The sequence below is a fragment of the Marmota marmota genome, unplaced genomic scaffold, assembly GCF_001458135.2.
Source record: "Marmota marmota marmota unplaced genomic scaffold, marMar, whole genome shotgun sequence".
Classification (NCBI taxonomy): domain Eukaryota; kingdom Metazoa; phylum Chordata; class Mammalia; order Rodentia; family Sciuridae; genus Marmota; species Marmota marmota.
The window spans coordinates 19,821,242-19,840,759 of record NW_026000057.1 but is presented as its reverse complement, the minus strand read 5'-3'; the positions used below and the strand labels follow the sequence as shown (position 1 = coordinate 19,840,759).

General features: G+C 36.9%; 1 protein-coding gene and 1 pseudogene across 1 annotated transcript in view; one reads left to right on the top strand and one right to left on the bottom strand.

Annotated features, from left to right (window-relative positions):
- LOC107141306 (broad substrate specificity ATP-binding cassette transporter ABCG2-like) overlaps positions 1–18,804 on the top strand; it is a 65,340-nt gene extending 46,536 nt beyond the window's left edge. Inside the window, 11 exon segments of the mRNA XM_015484538.2 lie at positions 79–183; positions 754–1,018; positions 2,836–2,872; positions 3,295–3,332; positions 8,365–8,422; positions 8,424–8,458; positions 9,625–9,749; positions 11,707–11,861; positions 14,028–14,117; positions 15,128–15,213; positions 17,034–18,804. Of these exon segments, the coding sequence (XP_015340024.1) occupies positions 79–183; positions 754–1,018; positions 2,836–2,872; positions 3,295–3,332; positions 8,365–8,422; positions 8,424–8,458; positions 9,625–9,749; positions 11,707–11,861; positions 14,028–14,117; positions 15,128–15,213; positions 17,034–17,181 (1,142 nt within the window). The 3' untranslated portion in view covers positions 17,182–18,804.
- LOC107141308 overlaps positions 1–19,518 on the bottom strand; it is a 303,686-nt pseudogene that overhangs the window by 63,662 nt on the left and 220,506 nt on the right.

Genomic DNA, 19,518 nt, shown 5'->3' with positions numbered 1-19,518 from the left:
CACCTCCATCACCCTCTGGAGGTGATCTGCTTTTCTTTCCGAGACCATCAGGTTGGTTTCTTTGGTTTTCTTTCATAGGTTACCAGTGTGAGCCCTACAGCAATCCTGCATACTTCTTTCTGGATGTCATTAATAGAGACTCCTCTGCTATAGTGTTAAATAGAAAGGAAGAAGACTGTGAAGGTATGTGAGTCTCAGATTCACATGTTTTTGCCTCACTGATTTGTGCTGGTTCATTAAAATATTGCTTTTGAATTTACACTAATGTTGTGTTCTGACACCAATCAACAGATAGGCTTCATTGTCCATGAGTGCTGTTTTTTAAATTTAACTTATTAATGTATATTTATATGGTACTGTGAGTTATAAAGTGAGTTTGCATTAAAAAGAAATATGCTTGTAGTTTTTATTACATTAAAAATAAGAAACTTGGCACTTTATGCATCTGCACATAGAAGAAAGCAAGGACTAGATTTTATATTAAGAATTATGGCTGTGGTACGATGTCTATTTTAAGAACAAGAGTCCCAATAGTTAGGACAATGTCAGTTTTCTATATCCATAAGATTATGGCAGAAGTCAGGTCAATTAGCTGTGCTTACTAATGTGTAAAGCAATGACAATCCTTGTGATTTTTCTATATTTAAGCTTTAGAGTTAAGGTGTTATCCAAAAAACGAGTCACAGAAAAACGGGTTAAATCGGCTGTTATCTTTTAATAATGCTTCTTTTCTTTATCCCTTTTATTCCAAAGCCAACAGAGCTGAACAGTTTTCCAAGAGAAAAAAGCCAGTCATAGACACATTAGCTGAATTTTATGCCAACTCCTCCTTCTACAGAAACACAGAAGCTAGATTACAGGAGCTCTCAGATGGTCAGAAGAGGAGCTCAGGCTTTAAGGAGATCACTCATGTCACCTCCTTCTGCCATCAGTTCAGATGGATTCTCTGGCGTGCATTCAGAAACTATCTAGGTTTCCCCTCGGTCACTATTCCTCAGGTAACCTACCAGATCTTTGTGCTCTTTTATAGTAATGTGGGAACAATTTGGTTCTGATGTAGTCTCCATCCGGATTATGTGTATCTTCTACGCACCATTCTATTTACTTGTCATCTGTACTGCACTTTGGATATAGAAATAGCAATAGAAAAAGCAAAACATTAGTTTTTACATATGGAAAGCTGTTTTTTGTTGTTTTGTTTGTTTTTGTTTTTGCACAACTGAGGATTGGACCTGTGGGTGCTCGACCACTGAGCTTCCTTTCCAGCCCTTTTTAAAAACTTTTTATTTCAATACAGAATCTCACTAAGATACCAAGTCTAACGTTGAACTTGTGATCTTCCAGGCTCAACTTCCCTAGTTGCTGGGATTACAGGTGTGCACCACGAGAACTAACAAGGCTATTTACTATCTCATTACTTCTCTAAACTAACATGAGATACTGTTCTGTTTTTCTTTTGGTTGGCTCTGGGTGTTAAGTAATGTTAATTATCATTCTTTAAGGTTTTATTTTTGTTGTTGTTATTCTTAATCCCTATGTCACACAAAACACTAGTTCTTCCAGACATTGGTCCATCATTTATATAAGTATATCAATTTTACTCATTGTTTTGGGGTTACTATTTTTATTATTAGTCACTGAGTCTCTGCTGAGTGCTTAAAGATGTTATGTGGTTTGTTCTAATGAAAGACTGCTGGCTACTTGTGTACTGTAATTTTCATGCATAAGTATTGTCACCTTCCAAATATATTTGAGCATCTACATTCCTTTTGAATTATACTATAAATTTTCCTAAATATTTTGATCCTTGAGATTTGGCATTTCTGTCCAAATGTGAACACTTTTGTGTCCTGTCAGTCAAGGGTCAAGTTTTCTTCTTTGAGAATAGATTTGATGTCATTTGGAGCGTGTTAGGTGTGTTAGATCGATCAACCTGAGTTAACTATTTTCAAACAGTGATGCAATATAGTGAGTTGACTCTTCTTTGTGATTTGGGCTTTACTTTGAATTACTTGCCTATAAATTGGTTTATAAATGTCTTATCCAAAATACATATGCATATATGGTAGTTAGTTGTGGGCAGGCCTGATCAAAGCATAGCTATTTGCAATGTACCTGAATTGTGTGAATTGTGCTTTGTTTTGGTTCTAGGCTTTTTTTGTTGTTTCTGTTGATGCAAAGCCACATCCCCAGCCCTTTTTATTTTTAAAATTTTGAGAAAGGGTCTCACTAAGTTGCTTAGGGCCTCATTAAGTTGCTGAGGCTGGCCTTAAACTTGTGATCCTCCTGCCTCTGCCTCCTGAGTCACTGGGATTACAGGCATGCACCACTATGCCCTGGTCCTGGGTGCAAACAGCAGGCACAGAGCTTCCAGATTGCATGTTAGCTTATTTGCCTCATCAGTGAACTCAGTTCCACAAAAGCAATTCTAGCAATATTCAGAGAATAATAAGGGTAGAAGCTTGTAGCTCCCTGAGATCTGCAGGACAACTATTGTTATGGTTCTTAAACACTGGAGTTTTAGCGTAAGAATAGGCAAAACCTGTTTGTTCAAGAGCCAGATGGTATATATTTTAGACTTTTCAGGCCAACATGGTCTTTGTCTCAGATAGTCCACCTTATCATTTTAATGTGAGAGCAGCCATAGCAAATAAACATGGCTGTGTTCTGATAAAACTATATTCATGAACACTGAATATCTAGTAAATTTCATTATCAGAAAAATATTATTCTTTACCTTTTTTTTTGGCAACAGTTTAAAAACATAAACACCATTCTAACTTTTGAGTAGAGCAAGAATAGGTGGCTGGCCCTATTATGGCCCCGACGCTTCAGTTTACTGATACTTGGCCTGATGTTTAAAACCTTCTATGTTTTTTTCCTTCTCTAAATTTTGAACATGGAATTGTGAAAATGTTTTCTGACTCTGTTGATAATACCTTGTATCTGTTCTTGAGATATTCTTTTTAGCTTTGAAGTTTTCAAGATACATAGTAGGATATTTTGTTATCTTCAAACTTATATTTTTATAATTTCCCCAGGAATAATTACAATTGAAATTACTTGAATAAATTATATTATAATGTAACTTTTCATCCCTGTGACCAAAATACCTGACAAGAACAATTTAGAGAAGGAAAAGTTATTGTGGGCTTACAGTTTCAGAGGTTCAGTACATTTTCAGCCAATTCCATTACTTTGGGCCCAAGATGATGCAGCAATCATAGTGGGAGGGCATGGGTGAGGAAAGCTACTCAGCTGTTGGTGGCTGGGAAGTGGGGGGCAGGGGTGGAGTCAGGGACAAGAAGTAATCCCAAGGGCATGCCTCCAGTGTCCTATTTCCTCCAGTCACTCTCACCTGCTATAAATTATTAATCCATCAATTTGATCAAGCCACCAATGAAGTCCCAGCTCTTATAAACTAATCATTTTACCTGTCATTATTCCTACATTGAGTAATATNTTTTTTACATATATATATATATATATATATATATATATATATATATATATATATATAATAGTAAAGTGTACAACTCAAATTTATCCTTTTCACCATTCTTAAGTGGACAGTTGGGTGGTATCAAATATATTCATATTGTGTGACTACCAGGACCACCTGACTCCAGACCAGTGTTTTCATCCTCCCAAATGGAATCCCCATGAATCAGCTACTACCAAAACTCACTTCTCTGCAGACTGTCTAACACCATTCTACTCTGCATTTCTGAATTTGACTACTACAGGAATCCTACATGCGTGGAGTCTTGCAGTATTTGTCTTTTGGTGATGATTGGCCTATTCCCTTAGCATCTCCAAGTTGTACCATGTGTTGGAATGTCTTTCCTTTTTAAGTCTAAATGATTGTCTATTATATCTATATATTCCATTTTGTTTATTCATTGGTTCATGTAAATTTGGGTTACTTCTACCTTTTAGCTATTATGAATAATGTTGCTATAGGTTTATAAATATCTCTCTGAGTCCCTACTTTTAGTTCTTTGGGGGTAAATACTCAGAAGTAGAATGGCTGGGCCATATGGAAATTTTGTTATTCTTTTAAGGATCTGCATCCTGTCTTCCACTGGAGCTGCACCATTTTACACTCTAACCAGTAGTTAACAGGGGTTGCAGTTTCTCCATGTCCTTATCAAAAGTTGTTACTTTTTCCTTTGCTGAATAATAGGCATCTACCGGATCTCTGTTATAATGTCCTATAGCCATTTTAAAATTGAATTAATTCCTTTTGGGATATGGGATTTGCAAATATTTTCTCCCATTGTGTAGGCTATCTTTTTCTTGATAGTGCATTTGGTCCAGTGTTTATTTTTCTGTTACCTGTGAGCCAATTTCCTTTATGGTTTTTGATTCATATGACTTCAGGGTATAAGTAGGGTTGGCTGGTAAGAATCAGTGTTTCCTGTTTTATGGATAATACTATCTTAGTGTTGTGATCATTACCTAGTTTAATCATAATATGTCCTTAAAAATCTCATTTTAGGATGAGACATTTTATGTTCATAGCATAGGTGCTTAGCAACAAGGTTCTCATCATAATTCATGTATGAGAACCACTGCTTGCTAGACATTGGATCCCATGCTTGACATCCACAGCCTCAGGTACCTCCTAACATCCAGAGGGGTACATGGTCTTATCCTCATTTTAATATTGAGGACAATTGAGGGAGGTTATAGAAAATCTGTTTTGATGTCTATTAAAAGCTGATTATTTTTTAAAGAAAGAATAAGTGTCAAAGTCAATTGTGTATCTTTTTTCTTTTCTCTCTTTCTCTCACCTCTTCTCTTTACTTCTTCCCTCCCCTCTCCTCTCCTCTCTTTTCTTTTTCTTCTCCTTCTCCTTCTTCTTCTTCCTCCCTCTCCCTCCCTCCTGCTTCTTCCCTGGCACTAGCACTAAGGCCTAAGTCCTCAGGCACTCTACTATTGAGCTACATCCCAAGCCCTGTTTATTTTTATTTATTTATTTTTTTATTTTGAGAAAGTTTCACTATGTTGGCCAGACTGGCCTCAAACTTGTGATCCTCCAGCCTTGGCCTCCGCAGTAGCTGGGATTACAGAAGTATGTCACTGCACCTGGCTAAACATGGATTCCTCACGTAAGAAACATTTTTCATCTGTGTAGAATCAGATAATGTTATACTATAATATGATTATACAGAGATTTTCCTGAGTTATGCCATACTTCTACCATCCCTAGAGGCTTAGATCTCTGGGTTATTTCCAAACATGCTAATATTTAGTTTGTTCCCTGTGTAGATTCCACTTCTTAATCCAACAGGACCTAGAGACTGTGCCCATATTATGTGTCTGGAAGCATTTGAATAAAATATTAAGAAAGCTATCCTTAACTGAAAATAAAGACAAACTAAAAAGCCAAGCATTAAAGGTCTTAGTAGAAAACTCCAGAGAATATAAGAGAGCTTTAGTAATTTCTTAAGATGTTTTCTGGAGAAATTGGACATTTTCCTTGTTTTAATTTGTATTTTTGCCTATATTTACTACCTTTTTTTTTTTTTTAATAAAAAGGTGAACTATGTGAAAATGGCCTCTGTGTGTAGCTTTTCTAATCTGTCCTGGGGTGATCATTCGTTGCTTCTTTTGATTAGAAAACAATGTTTCAATTTCATTTCTGGAATCAAGCTTTTAAAGCTTCCTTCAGGGGCGAATATCAGTGCCTCATCTTTTGAAATTGCTGGGGAGGCCAACCCTTTAATTCTTCTTTGGGGTCAAGCACTGTCTTTGCATTTTCTCTCACCTGTGTAGCTGAGGAAATGGGTTTCAATCCTTTATGGAATGTGAACTCCTTTAACTCCATAGCCTTATAGGCTTATGATAACAGATAAACGAATTAGAAAAAAAAAAAGTTGTTTTTAAAATAATTGGATCCAGTTGTCTCACTTCTGGGTATTAACATGAAAGATTTCAAATCAGTTTGTTGAAGAGATATCTGCACTTCTATGTTCACTGAAGTACACTTCACAATAGCCAAGTTCTTGATTCCATCTAAGTGTCCATCCTCAGATAAATGAATAGGGAAAGTGAGATGTGTATACACAGTAGAGTACTGTTCAGCTCTAAGAAAGAAATTCTGTCATATTGGACAATATGGATGGAAGTGGACAACATTATGGTAAATAAATTGAGCTCTTAGAAGCAGAGAGTAGAAAGAATGGTGGTTGCCAGAGGCTGAGGGGAAGGCAAAAAGGGACAAGGTGGTCAAGAGTGCAAAGTCTCAGGAGGAATAAGGGTTTTTTTTTTCTTTTGAGATTTTATTACACAATGTGATGAATATAGTAAATACTAATATATATCTCAAAACTGCTGAGAATTTATTTCAAAGGTTCTTACCATAAAAATGATGAATATTTGAAGTGGTAGATATTCCCTTAATTATCTTGTTTGATTATTTCACATTACGTTCATGAACCATAACTTCACTTTGTACCCATAAACATGCAAGTATAATTTGTCAACTTATCATTAATATTTTAAAACAAATCAGATAATTAAGTAGATAATACAGATATGGCTTACCACCTTGGAAAGAATTTGCACAGAATTCCATAAACATGAAAAAAATTTAATATAAAATAAATTATCCTATGTTTTAGAAGGAATTTTATAATCTCATATTTCAGAATCATTAACATCACTGTACTGTTAGATGTTACACAACATATTGAACTGAATCTTTGCCATGTCCCACATTTCTCAAATTAGCTTTTGACTTGATATTAGATTTATTCCTGGCTCAAAAGTTGTGTAGTTGATTTTCTGTTAGGCCTGGCTGATTGCCATTCAATTTAATCATTGTATAAACATTTACATTTAAAATAGCCTGTACACTTAGTTCTTTATTCTGTAGGTACTATGGAAAATTATTGTCAATGGACTCTTATTTTTCCCTTAAAGTACCTGTGATTCTTCACTTGCGTTACAATTTTTAAATGTTTTATTGCTTTTGTTATTTAAATGATGTGTCACATCATCTCTTTTTTTTTTTCAAAAAGTTACAACTAACATCCTCCATATTAATTAAACTCTTTGGTTGTGACGTGCAGCTCATCCACATTTGAAGTACATGCAGTTGCTTTTATGACATCTATGTATCTATCAAAATGTAGATTAACTGAACACTTTCCTTTTTAAACCTCAATCATTTTTCTAAAGAAGCATTGAAAGACTTCCTTTTCACATAGATGCAAAAATTAATTGTTTTTCACGAATCAGGTTCAGTTTGATTTATTTTCTTTGGAAGCCTGGGTAGGAGGGTAGTTGTCCCGTGTCAAGGCTAACTGTCAAGGCTTTGCTGATGGTCAGGTGCTGGTGTCTGTAGTATAGAGCTGAGTGCGGGTTCCCTCCACTGTCTGGCATTTTCCTTCCCATGTCTTACTTTTTTCTTACTCCACTTGAAGACCAGATTAGCTAAGTGAATGTTTTAACACTTTGGGGCTTTATTGATCTTCCAAATATACATTAGATTGATACTGGTCATTTTCTGTTTTAATTGAAGGTGATACTATTTCTGTGACCTATGAATTAGCTCAGGTTGCCATGACTAAATGCTATAGATATGGTGGCTTAAACAATAGGGGGTTGTTTTCCCTTAATTCTAGAGTGTGGAAATCTGAGCTCAGGGTTCCATTCCAGGAGGGTCAGTCTTTCCTGGCTTTCAGGTAGCAGCCTCACTCTGTACCCTCACAGTAGAGTATGCTATGATGTTTCTTCTTCTTATAAAGACTCTAATCACATCTTGGGATCTGTACTCTGATGACCTCATCTAACCTTAATATTTCCGAAGTCACCTACTTCCAAATACCCGCATATTGGGGGTTATTGCCTCCATATATCAATTTCAAAATGCAGTCATAGGAAGGTAAAAAATCAAGGGTATATGAAGTGTGCCACAAAAGGAAAGAGAGTTTTGTGGTGGCGTCAGAAGCAAATTGGAGGTGGGAAATAAAATGGGCAAAGAATGTGACATAGTTTAGTCCTCAGTAGATAGAGGAGTGGAAAGAGACAGAGGGCAGCCTCATAGCAAAAGGCAGGTTGGTTTTGTCTCTTCTGCTTTACGAAGATTCAGTTTACAGTCAGCTAAGACTATGAATTTCAAATAGGGCTATAATATGGAATTACAGGGGCACTATTGTGGAGATACAGAGATGCGGAGAGACCTTAAGGGTTCATGCTTCCCTTTTAGTTTTAACCAGAATAGTTCTGCAACCTGAAAGGAAAAAAAAAATCTATTTAATGTTATGTCTTTTATGGAAACAGTTTGTGGGTAGAAAACTGAGCTAATGGCATTGACATGACTGCAATACTTTTGTTCCTGTTCTGTCCTGGCAGAGCCTGGGCACTCTACGTGCTGGTTGTCGTCCAGTGTTTAAGCAGTGTGACAGCTGGGGAGGGAGATCTTTGAGCTCCAGAAGAAAATTTTCAAGTGAGTTGGTCTCTGTTTCAGAAAGGGGCATCAGTATCTATTGGTCATACAGGTCACTTCTAGGATTGGGACAAGGATGTGATCTTGGAGATTTGCCATAAAATGTGTAGACTTACCATTCACAGTGTGAACTTTTGAGATATAGCTAGGAATTACCAATATTGACTGAGAAAATGCAGTCGTGTGAGGGTAAAAAATCAAGGGTGTGTAGAGTGTGCCACTGAAGGAAAGAGAGTTTTTTGTTAGCTATGACCAGCCAATCCCAGTGCTGCAAGAAAACAAGCAATAATCGAGGTGGAAAGTATTTTTATGTTTTTAAGAAATAACAGATCATTGTGACCCTTGCAAGAAAAGTTTGGTAGAGAGTAAGTGGTGGCGTCAGCAGCAAATTGGAGATGGGAAATAAAATTGGCAAAGAATGTGACTTAGTTTAGCCCTCTGTGGATGGAGGAGTGGAAAGAGCCAGAGGGCAGCCTTACAGTAAAAGGCAGGTTAGTTTTGTAGTTTCTGCTTTTCGAAGATGCAAGAGTTAGCCCATACGTACATGCCAAGGACAGGAATCTTCAGAGAACAAAGGAATGAGGACAGTGGTGGAAGAATTTGAAATTATGGGAGAGAGACATCAGGAAGAGGAAAGATGAGGATTTGGTATCTGAAAGGGTGTATGTTGAAAGACATGATCGTTGAAGGAAGTCTTTTTTTAAAATTATTTTTGAAACAAGAGCAGCAGAAGTAAAAAGAATTTAGGAAATTGCACCTGCATTTGGGGGCCTTGGAAAATAATAAAGTCACCTTTTTCACAATCGGAAGTGGAGAGAAGAAAAGCCTCTTACTATTGAGTTTAGCCTCTCAAGTGCTGCTCTTCAGGCAAAGCCAGCCTCAGAGGAGAAGCAGGGTCTCTGAGGAGAGTGAGGAGATGCAGACTCTCTCCTTAGAGGGGTGATGTGGGCCAGAATGGGCAGCAGCAGGAGAAGTGCTAACATGAGAGAGGGTCACAGTAAGAGCCTCATGGAGCTGATACCCTGGGGAGGCTGCCCTGAGATAAAGAAGGGCATGGGGGGTCAGTCTGGAGCCTGTGGGCAGCTGCAGTGTCAGACCTGGTGGCAGCAGGAGTCTGCACAGCAGCATCTCATCTGGGCTGTGTGGTGTGTGCTTTTGTTCTGCAGACACGAGTACCTCAGTGGATACTACAGAGTGTTGCCTTATTTCCTTGGGGAACTGTTATCTGAATTAATACCCCGGAGGTTGTTTCCAACTATTATATTTACTTCTATACTATACTTCATGTTAGGTAAGTAGCAAGATGAAGATGTGTTGAGTCTTGAATATGAGGTGATGCTCATTTCTCTCTCGAGCATGTTCATGGTTATTAAAACTACAAACCAAGCTGTATATAAGCTATGGAAATACATATAACCTCCATGCATTCTGGTAAAATAAGTGTTCACTGATGACATTGTTGTCAAGATTTTTCCCACCAATTTTTTTTTTTTTACAAAAACTAGGAATTGAAACCAGAGTGAGAGCATGGTAGGCAAGTGCTATAACTACTCTGCTATATCCCCAGAAATTTTATTTTTGTTTTGTTTTGAGATGAGTCTTGATAAATTGCCCAGGCCTACTTTGAACTTGGGATCCTCCTGCATCAGCTTCCCAGACACCAGGGATTGCCAGTATGCACCCCTGTGACTGGGCCAACCAAACTTCAAAACTATTTATAAAACTTCAATTTACTGCTCTCAGTATATATATAGAGAGAGAATAGATAAGCCAAGAATATCAACTAGTTTATAATTTCTTCCATGTTTGTGTATGACACACAGAGATGCTATGTGTCTTAAAATCCTGATCCCTGACACACAGAGTTGCTGTGTGTCATACACAAACATGAAAGAAATTATAAACTAGTTGATATTTTTGCCTTATCTATTCTCTATATCTTTATATGTCTCTATGTAGAGATAAAGTACAGAGAGGTAATATCTCTACTGTGTATAGGGATGTATTGAGAGGGATAAAAATATCAATATTCACATATATTCTCTCCTTCTCCTCTCTAATCAGAGAAAGAAAGATGATAACTTTGGTGTTCATTTATGTAATAAAAATACTTATTTTGGCTGGGGATGTGGCTCAAGCGGTAGCGCGTTCGCCTGGCATGTGCGGGGCGCTGGGTTTGATCCTCAGCACCACATAAAAATAAAATAAAGATGTTGTGTCCACTGAAAACTAAAAAATAAATATTAAAAAATTCTCTCTCTCTCTAAAAAAATATTATTTGATGGGTGTAGATGGATTCCTTTGTGCATTAGACTCAGGTTTCACTTCAGATACTGCATCAGAATTTCTCTCTCTCTCTCTCTCTCTCTCTCTCTCACACACACACACACACACACACACACACACAATATCTATTTTTGACAACATACTGCAGGATAACAACCACTGATAGATCTTAAGCATTCCATTTTACAAATCAGGTTTGTCAGAAAGAATTAATCATGGAATCTAAACCCCTAGATTTCTGATAAGTGTTCTTACAACTCTTCCCAAACCCTCAGGTGATATGACACAGAACATTATCTCATTGTAGTGTATAGAATACTTTAGGAAACTTAATTAGCCCCTTTCAATCAGAACTATGTGGTGGTTTGTTTCAAGGGTCTTAGGTTATGAGGATAACTTTCCTTCCCCCGGGTATTTTGAAAATGTTTTATTAGTGTATTATAGTTATACATAATTTTGGGGTTAATGCAGACATGATTATGCAAGCACGGAATTTAATTTGCTACAGTTCAGTCCCTAGTAGTCCCCTTTTCCTCCCACTATGGGATCTTAAAATCCTGATCCCTGTTTCTTCACTAATAATTTACAGAAAACAATGAACAATGTGGAGATGTCTGGGTACGTGAATGGGCTGTTGAGGAGTTTCCTGTGACAGTAGAATTGTGACCATTTTTGTTGCCCCTATCCCTCCATCTCAGCCACTTAGAAGTTGTTCATCATTACACATAGAGGAGCATGGATGTTACATGGAAAAGTGCTTTTGCAGTAAATGTAGAAAAGAAAACTATATGATAACTTTATGTGGTTACATGGAAGGAAACAATAATGATAGTTCGATAGTAGGTGACTTTTTTTATTCTGATATTAGTTTATCAGAATGTTGTAGTATTATTGGCAAAATAAATAATTTAAAATACAAGGTGACCTAGGAAGCTGGACTAACTCTTTCTTTTCCTTCTAAGGGTTGAAACTAGATGTGGGGGCTTTCTTCATGTTGATGATTATTGTTTTGCTGGTGGCTTATGCCACCGGTACCATGGCAATGATCCTGGGAGCAGGGGAGAAGGCGATGGAAATAAAGACATTTCTTGTGACTGTCTATTTTGTGTTTATGATGGTGAGTGTGAACTGTACTGCTTTGAGAGGGAATCTCTTCCCTTGTTCTTTCCTGCTTCTTCACTTGTCCTTAAAACTTGCTTTTAGGATCCTGTGTGGGACTCCAATGTTTTCAGAGGCCACACAGTGGCTATTAGAGAATGTACCACTTTCCTCCTGGTCCTTATGCAATCTTTTTGCTTGAGTCCTAATTTTGTTATTCTAACTTTTAACCAATCCTCACTAATGAGCTTTTAAAAATACCTCTGGGTGATGTATCATGAAACCTTGATAAATTGGAAACTCAAATCCCAGAAGAATTATGATTAGCCAATTCCCGCATAAAAAACAGATTCTGTGCCTGACCTTCATGCTGGTGTTAGAGAATTGCCAGGTCTATAATCAGCAGAGATGGTTTGGTTTTTGGATTATGTATGCTTCAAGGCTAAAGTGAAGATCCATGAGGAGTTTGACAGTGTGTGGCAAGGGAAGTCTAACTGGAGTGCCTCTTATATTTTGAAAAGAAGTATTGAAAGCACTAGAAATTCCAAAGTCCACAGTGCTGGGTTCCCTCCCTTGTGGGATCCTGAGGTTCTCTTATATCAAAATATTTCTACATCTTTTGGGATTTTTTAATGTTTACTTAATTCTAATCTTTTATGCTTTAAATTTTGCACTCAAAATGATGAATCAGCTGATAATTGCTACCAACCTTCTCCCTGTGACATGAACTAAACAGGAGTGCTCATCCTATTAATACACATGTCCATTCTGCTTCAGTAGGAGTTGTTTTTCAATGATACATATTTAGCATAAGCTCTTGCTAAAGTTTAATTTATGAATTTGGCAACTACAATGTATATCATTGCAAAAGGGATCTTGTTATAGTTCCTATGCTGTTGTACAACAAACAAAATATCTTTCAATAAATGAACTTTTCTTTGATGTGATGCTTTGATTAATTATTATATAAAGAATTCCATATGGAATTTAAAAAAGCCAATCATAAAACCATATTTCGCTCAGAGTTGCTAGTGTATACTAAGCACTTAGTTAGGTCCAGTCTAAACATATGCACACACACCCTAACATTGTCATTGTTCTGCATATCCCAGTGCACCTCACACCAGTTAGGACAAGTGTTATGTGAACCTTGTAGCTGTCTCTTGTTAGTCTCTAGCAGTCCTTTCTGGCATCTCCACTGTTATACTGTTTTCTGATAGCTTAAAATAGAGGTATTGACTGTGTTCTGCTGAATTCACATTATTATTATTATTATTATTATTATTATTATTCTTTTTGAGTTTTAGGGCTTTGGGGTATTTAAGCTGGCATTCTGAATCCCAAATTGTTCCTACAGGCATGGGTACAAAAAGCAAACCCTTGTAAATGACAACTCTTATTATTGTGTAGAAGTAGAGAGGAGCATGTGATGCTCAGGATTTTAGATGTCCAGGTTTATGAGGGGGACAGATAGTGGAGGTATAATTTGAGTAGTCTGTACCATCAGCTCTTCGTGTCCATGGGTTCCACATCCAAAGATTCAACCAACCACGGGGATTGGGGGGTGTTAAAACAAAATTTGCATTTGTACTGAAAATGGACACTTTTTCTTTTCTTGTCATTTGTCCCAAAACCATACAGTATAAATTTTTACTTGGTGGTTGACTTGTATTGTGTTTCAAAAGAAATATGGAAATGATTTTTTTAAAAAATACAGAATTTGCATATTTAAAGCATAAAGGATATACATAATTGTATCAAATATTATGCCATTTTCAAAATTAGAGATATAAGATTGTCAGATATTGGTATCTGTGGGTGGGAGTTGCTGGAGGCTCCTGTAACTAATCCCTGTCAGATACTAAGAGATGACCTTAGTTCTTAATCTTTATTGTATACAGTTGCAGAGCAATTTAAGGACAGAGTCTTGATAATAAGCAATCTCCCCAAATAAGTGGAGTATACTATATAGGATTACAGGTACATTGTTCTTACTTTAACACCATAAACTGCCTTAAGCATGCAGAGGTATATACATGCATAGGACTAAAATCAGTATTTAGAAGTAAGTGGAAGAAATTTCAAGAAAGAGTAGGTCCTAGTAGAAATGTTTAGAAGGTTGCAAAGTTCTTATATAGGGTCTTGTCTAGAGTCCTTCATGACACTTGGATTTTGCTTTTTTTAGGTCATCTTGGGTATGACTCTGAATTTTGGCACCACAACACCTTGGCTCTCATGGCTTGAGTACTTGAGTATTCCTCATTATGGCTATATGGTAAGATGTCCACGTCTGCCATTGTGGCAGAGTTTCCAAAGTGGGAACAATCAAAATAAATCCTAATCATCTAATTTCCATGGGCATGAACTGTGAATCTCTTTCATCAAGGATTTGTCTTTTAGGGAGGTACCTGGATTTTCCCAATCACATCATTGTTTGAGGAAGAAGAAATCTGGGGGAAAATCTAGTTAATAGAAAAGGTTAACTAATTAATGAAAAACGTATTTTGTGTTAGTTCAATAAGGGAATCAATAAGAGGAAGGGAGACTGAAACACATTGTTTATACTGAAAGTGAAATTAAAAGAGAATCAGAAGACCATCTAATACCCAGAGCCATACTGGCAAGTTAATCAACTCCAAAGGAAGCTGTGTCTTAACACAGTATAACCAAATTTCTAACTCCCATAATTTCAACTAGTTTTTGATGAAAACAAACAAGAAAACATTGTTATTATAAGTTGACAATGTTCACTAAACACTATTGTATCATTTTAATTGTAGTTTTTATTAGGGTTGTAAAATTGAGAGAGAAGAAAGAAGTTTGGGCTGTCTGGCCCAGGTCTCCCATTTTTGCCAATGAAAAGCAATGTCCCAAACTTAGGCCTCTTGGTTACCAGGGAAAATATGTCAGCTGCTGTGCTGTGACAAAGGCTGTGAATGTAAGACTTGATTTATTTTTAGAAACAATAATGAAGATTAAACTTGAGGGCTTAATTGTGATAATTCTTTGGCAACTTTTAATTTTTGCAATAATAGGGATTTAACCTAGGGACCTGTGCGTGCTGAGCAAGCACTCTGTCATTGAGCTATTTTCTCAGCCCCTTTTATTTTTTGAGACAGGATCTCCTTACCTTGAGTTGCCCAGGCTGACCTTGAACTTGCTATCCTCCTGCAATAGTCTCCCCACCAGGAGGGTTTATAGTACGAGGTTCTGTACCTGGCATCTGGAAACTTCTTGAAATGTAAAACTATTTATCTTGCCTTTCCCCTGCCCCTTATGATAAAGGCTTTGCAACATAATGAATTTTGGGGACAAAACTTCTGTCCAGGACTCAGTACAACCGAAAGCAGTGGCTGTATCAGCTATGTGATGTAAGTTTCCATTCAATGTCATACGAGATTTCTTACCACTGTGATGAGATATAGAAAGTCCCCTGGGTTTAGAGCCCAAGCTCAATGAATCTTTCTGAACGTAAGTCTTCTCACTCACAAAGCGAGATCTTGTACACTAGTGCATGTGAACATGCTGTACTTGTATTCCGCTACAGACTCAATGTTGTATTAAATGTGGAGAAATGTTTGTTTTCTCCCTATGGAAAATTTATTTCATGTTTTGATTGTGAGTTTGAGTTTCTTATGTTTCAGAATATTTGAATTTGAAATGGGTGCTTCAGTAGTTTATCAAGGGTTCCTAGTCTCTGAACTGACCAGATTATATGTTGTCTGTGAGCCCAGCCCATGGACAGTAGTAAGAATTAATGAGGCAGTAATGGCATCAAGGGAGGGAACAATGGCCCCAAGTCCAGGCTCTTCCCTTTGCTCACACATGTGGGAGACATCACGAAATCAAAGACAACTCAGTTGTGTGTGTGTGTGTGTGTGTGTGTGTGTGTGTATGTATATAAACTGACTTGGAATACTTCCTCTCATAGGATGTATCCTTTAAAGGAAAAAAAATCAGTAAATTGAGAAGAAAGTCTTATTTTCATACATTGTCATTAAAACAGAAATGCAGATTTTAATAAAATTCGAGGATCTTGTTTTAAAATTTTGATGATGCCTACCTGTTCAATGATTGTTGCTAATGGTTTGACTTTGAAACTTAAATTAATAAGAAAAAGAGAATGCTGGAATACTAATACTCTTCTGGATTTTTCAAATAGTATAGAAATAATTCTGTACCAACCAGAAAATCTTGGAAGAGGTGTTTTCTTTACTTGCCTGCTCTCTTTTATTTGATCAGAGTGTGGCACAAAATCAGTGCCAAGCTGCTGGTGAGAACAAAGTGGATGGGGGAAAATGGGACCAGATTAGGAGGACCCACCACAGGCTTCAGGATCACATGGGCTCATCCTCACAAGAGGAAAGACAGAGCTCCTCTTACAACAAAGAGAAGCCATAGATACTTTTGTAACTGCCAAATTCTAAGAGATGGAACAATAGGCACGAGAATGGCAGCAGGCAATTATTGTGGCTGCAGCAGGTGTTTTTAGTATCAGGTGCTTTTCTACCTGTGGCAGAAATGCTGCATCCTGCTCTGCTCCAGCTAGAGTTCAGTTCAGATTCCTGGGCCTGCAGGTGACATCCTGGAGCTGAATATCTGTGATGTGCTCCATGGTCTTGATGCAACAGCTGACAGACATGACTTGCTGGAAGCTTTTGCTCCCATTTGGTCCTTGTTTTAGAATTCTTAGCCTGTGTAGTTTACTGTCTTGAGGGTAAGCAGAACTGTGGGGAGTTTGATCATCTTAGCAAGGGCCATAGGTGTCATCAGTTAAAGCTGAGGGTGACCCATAGAAGTTAGCTCTAATGGGGAAACTCTCAGTGAAAGTTTACCCTACAGAATATATCCTTTGAAGAGAGCAGCATTATAAATTTGTAAATGAAAGAATCAAAAGGCTAGAAACTTGCTTTACAGCATGTCTCTGTAGGCTTGGCCAAGTTTGTTAAGTCTACTCCCTTCCTCTTTCAAATGTGTATATCTATATTCCCTTGGATTGTTTTAAGATATAACTAAACTATTAGATCCAAGTTGCTTAGCACAGTATCTAGCAAAATTGTAAGCACTCAATGACTTTTAGCTATTATATAAGAAAGACTAACTCCTAATGATTTGGATAACCTATCAGTTTCTTTAGATACTAGGAATTTACTATATATATATATATATTTTTTTTTTAATTGAATTTCAGATGTACCGGTGAAGAATTCTTGACAATCCAAGACATCGATCTCTCACCTTGGGGCTTGTGGAAGAATCTCCTGAGTTTGACTTGTATGATTTTTATTTTCCTCACAATTACCTACTTAAAACTAGTATTTCTCAAAAAATATTCTTAAATTCCCCTTTAATTTATTATGAGTGACCCTTACATTCAAAAGGAGCACCTGGATTTATTTTAAATATCCGATGAAGACTTTCTATAGTTTTTTGATCAGCTGCCATCACACTGTTGTATAGCAACAATTTTCAATATAAACATTTAGAAAAACCACAGCAAACTGTCTTATACAAGAGAGAACCCAAGCTGAAAGCTAACAATATGCATTACATATTAGCTCATCTCTACAGACAGTAACCAAGAAGAAGAAAATATAGGCTATTTTATTGATGTCAAAAAGGAAAATTGAACTCTAGAAATGCTTGTCAAGCTAGTAATATCTCTAGTATCAGTATTCTCATCTTCAAAGTGAATAAGCCAGTTGATAGTCCTCCAGTTTTAATAGGCTATGAATCTCTGATCTGCCATTGTTTAATAAGTAACACATATATGAATGCATTGTGGAAAGTATTAGATCTAAAATATATTAGAAAAACCAGTATTATTTCTAGGACAAGAAAAGTCATGATGACTGAAAAACATGTCTTTGATAAGCTTATTGAGGTTGGTGGAATTTACTGATACTTACATACTGGAGTTGTAAGAGCTCAAGAGTCTTGACGCTTTGGGCTACAAGTGAAGTAGAGGGCCAAGGGTCTGCAGATGTGGCTCTTGTGCCATTTATGGGACATTCTGCTCTGAAGTCACTTCACTTCCTGGCGTGGTTCAGTGGTATATAATCTGGTTGTATCCAAATCTCCTGCAGAGCCTTGCTATGCTACACGTCTGGCCCTGCCTGGCCCACCACAGCAGCACCTGAAGAGACATCTCTCTGAAGAACTTGCCAGAGCTGGATTTTGCTATTTCCAACATCCTCTCAGCTCTGAAAATATTACACTTGGGGTTTAATAACTTGTGTATCTTTGGCTACACAAGAGTCTCCCACCACTTGTACACATTTATTTCCAGAAATGGCCTTTTCCAGGAATGAGGAAGGATTTACCAGTGTTATGAACGTGTTTTTGTACAGGAATATATAACCAGGCCTCGTTCAGGATTTCCTATGTTCCCACTTCTTCAGTCCACAGAGAGAAACTTATATATCAGTATTTATTCACAAAGCGTGCCTTCCAAAACAACCAAAATCATTAATGCCTACTTTTATTTTCATTTTTTTTAATTGGTTGTTCAAAACATTACAAAACTCTTGACATATCATATTTCATACATTAGATTCAAGTGGGTTATGAACTCCCATTTTTACCCCAAATACAGATTGCAGACTTTTTCAATTAATAAGACTGTAAACATATCTTTTTATATTTGTCCTCCCATTTTATTGTAAAATTGCCTTTTACTACTTTTTATTGTATTAAGAAACTCATGGTATAAATTCATTACAGGAATATTTTTGAAAGTGTAAGTTTATTTTCCGTAAGGTGAAGAACAAAACATTAACTTCCTTAAAGTTTACTTAAGAATATGTGTCTATTCTTATGAATTTTGTTTATATTTTATGAGATATTTTATCATATTTAATATATAACGGAGGGGCCAGTTAATTTGGTTTAAAATAAAAGAAACCACAAGAATAAATGAATTCTAGTTGTTATTTATACTCCAGTTACTCTTGTCAGGCTATCAAGAAAGACTACAAGAAGACTGTGACCATGGAAGATTCCTTGGTATGTTGGGGGTGGGAGGGAGGAAGGGGAGAAACAGCTGGAAAGAGATGTGTCGAGAGAGATGTTGAAGAGGAAGTGCATATACCTTTGTGCCAGTCTTTGAAGCCATCTTCATTGATTTTAAATTTGAATTTTATTAACATTTATAGCACCTATAGACTTGAAAAGTAACCCCACTCATTTATGAGATGTCTTTGTCCTGCTCTAGTGCTTGTTCAATGGGATTTATGACAGAATGTCAAGGTGGCAGGAATAGAACTTTTGTTGGGTCCTGTGACAGCTCAGGCTCTCACCAAGGCTGATATACTGATGGCCACTACTGGTGCTTGAGCTATCAGTAGCAGGGGCTGATACTGAGTTCTCAGTATGGTCCTGTCCTTTTTTTGAGATCAGATTATCTGGCAGCTTGGTGGCAAGATGATTACATGTAATAACTGAATGATTTTTTTCTGACATATATGTAGACTACTGACTTGGGCAATAGATCCTTATGGAGGCATTACCTTTCTAGAAATGTTTTTGTTTTATATATGGCTACTTTGGCCCCTTGATGACAAAATATTTTGATAAATACCATTATAACCTACAAAACCTAAAATATTTATAATCCTTTTGTTTATATATGCTTGCAGACCTTTACCAACACAGTTTGTTCCCAATAGTTGGAATAC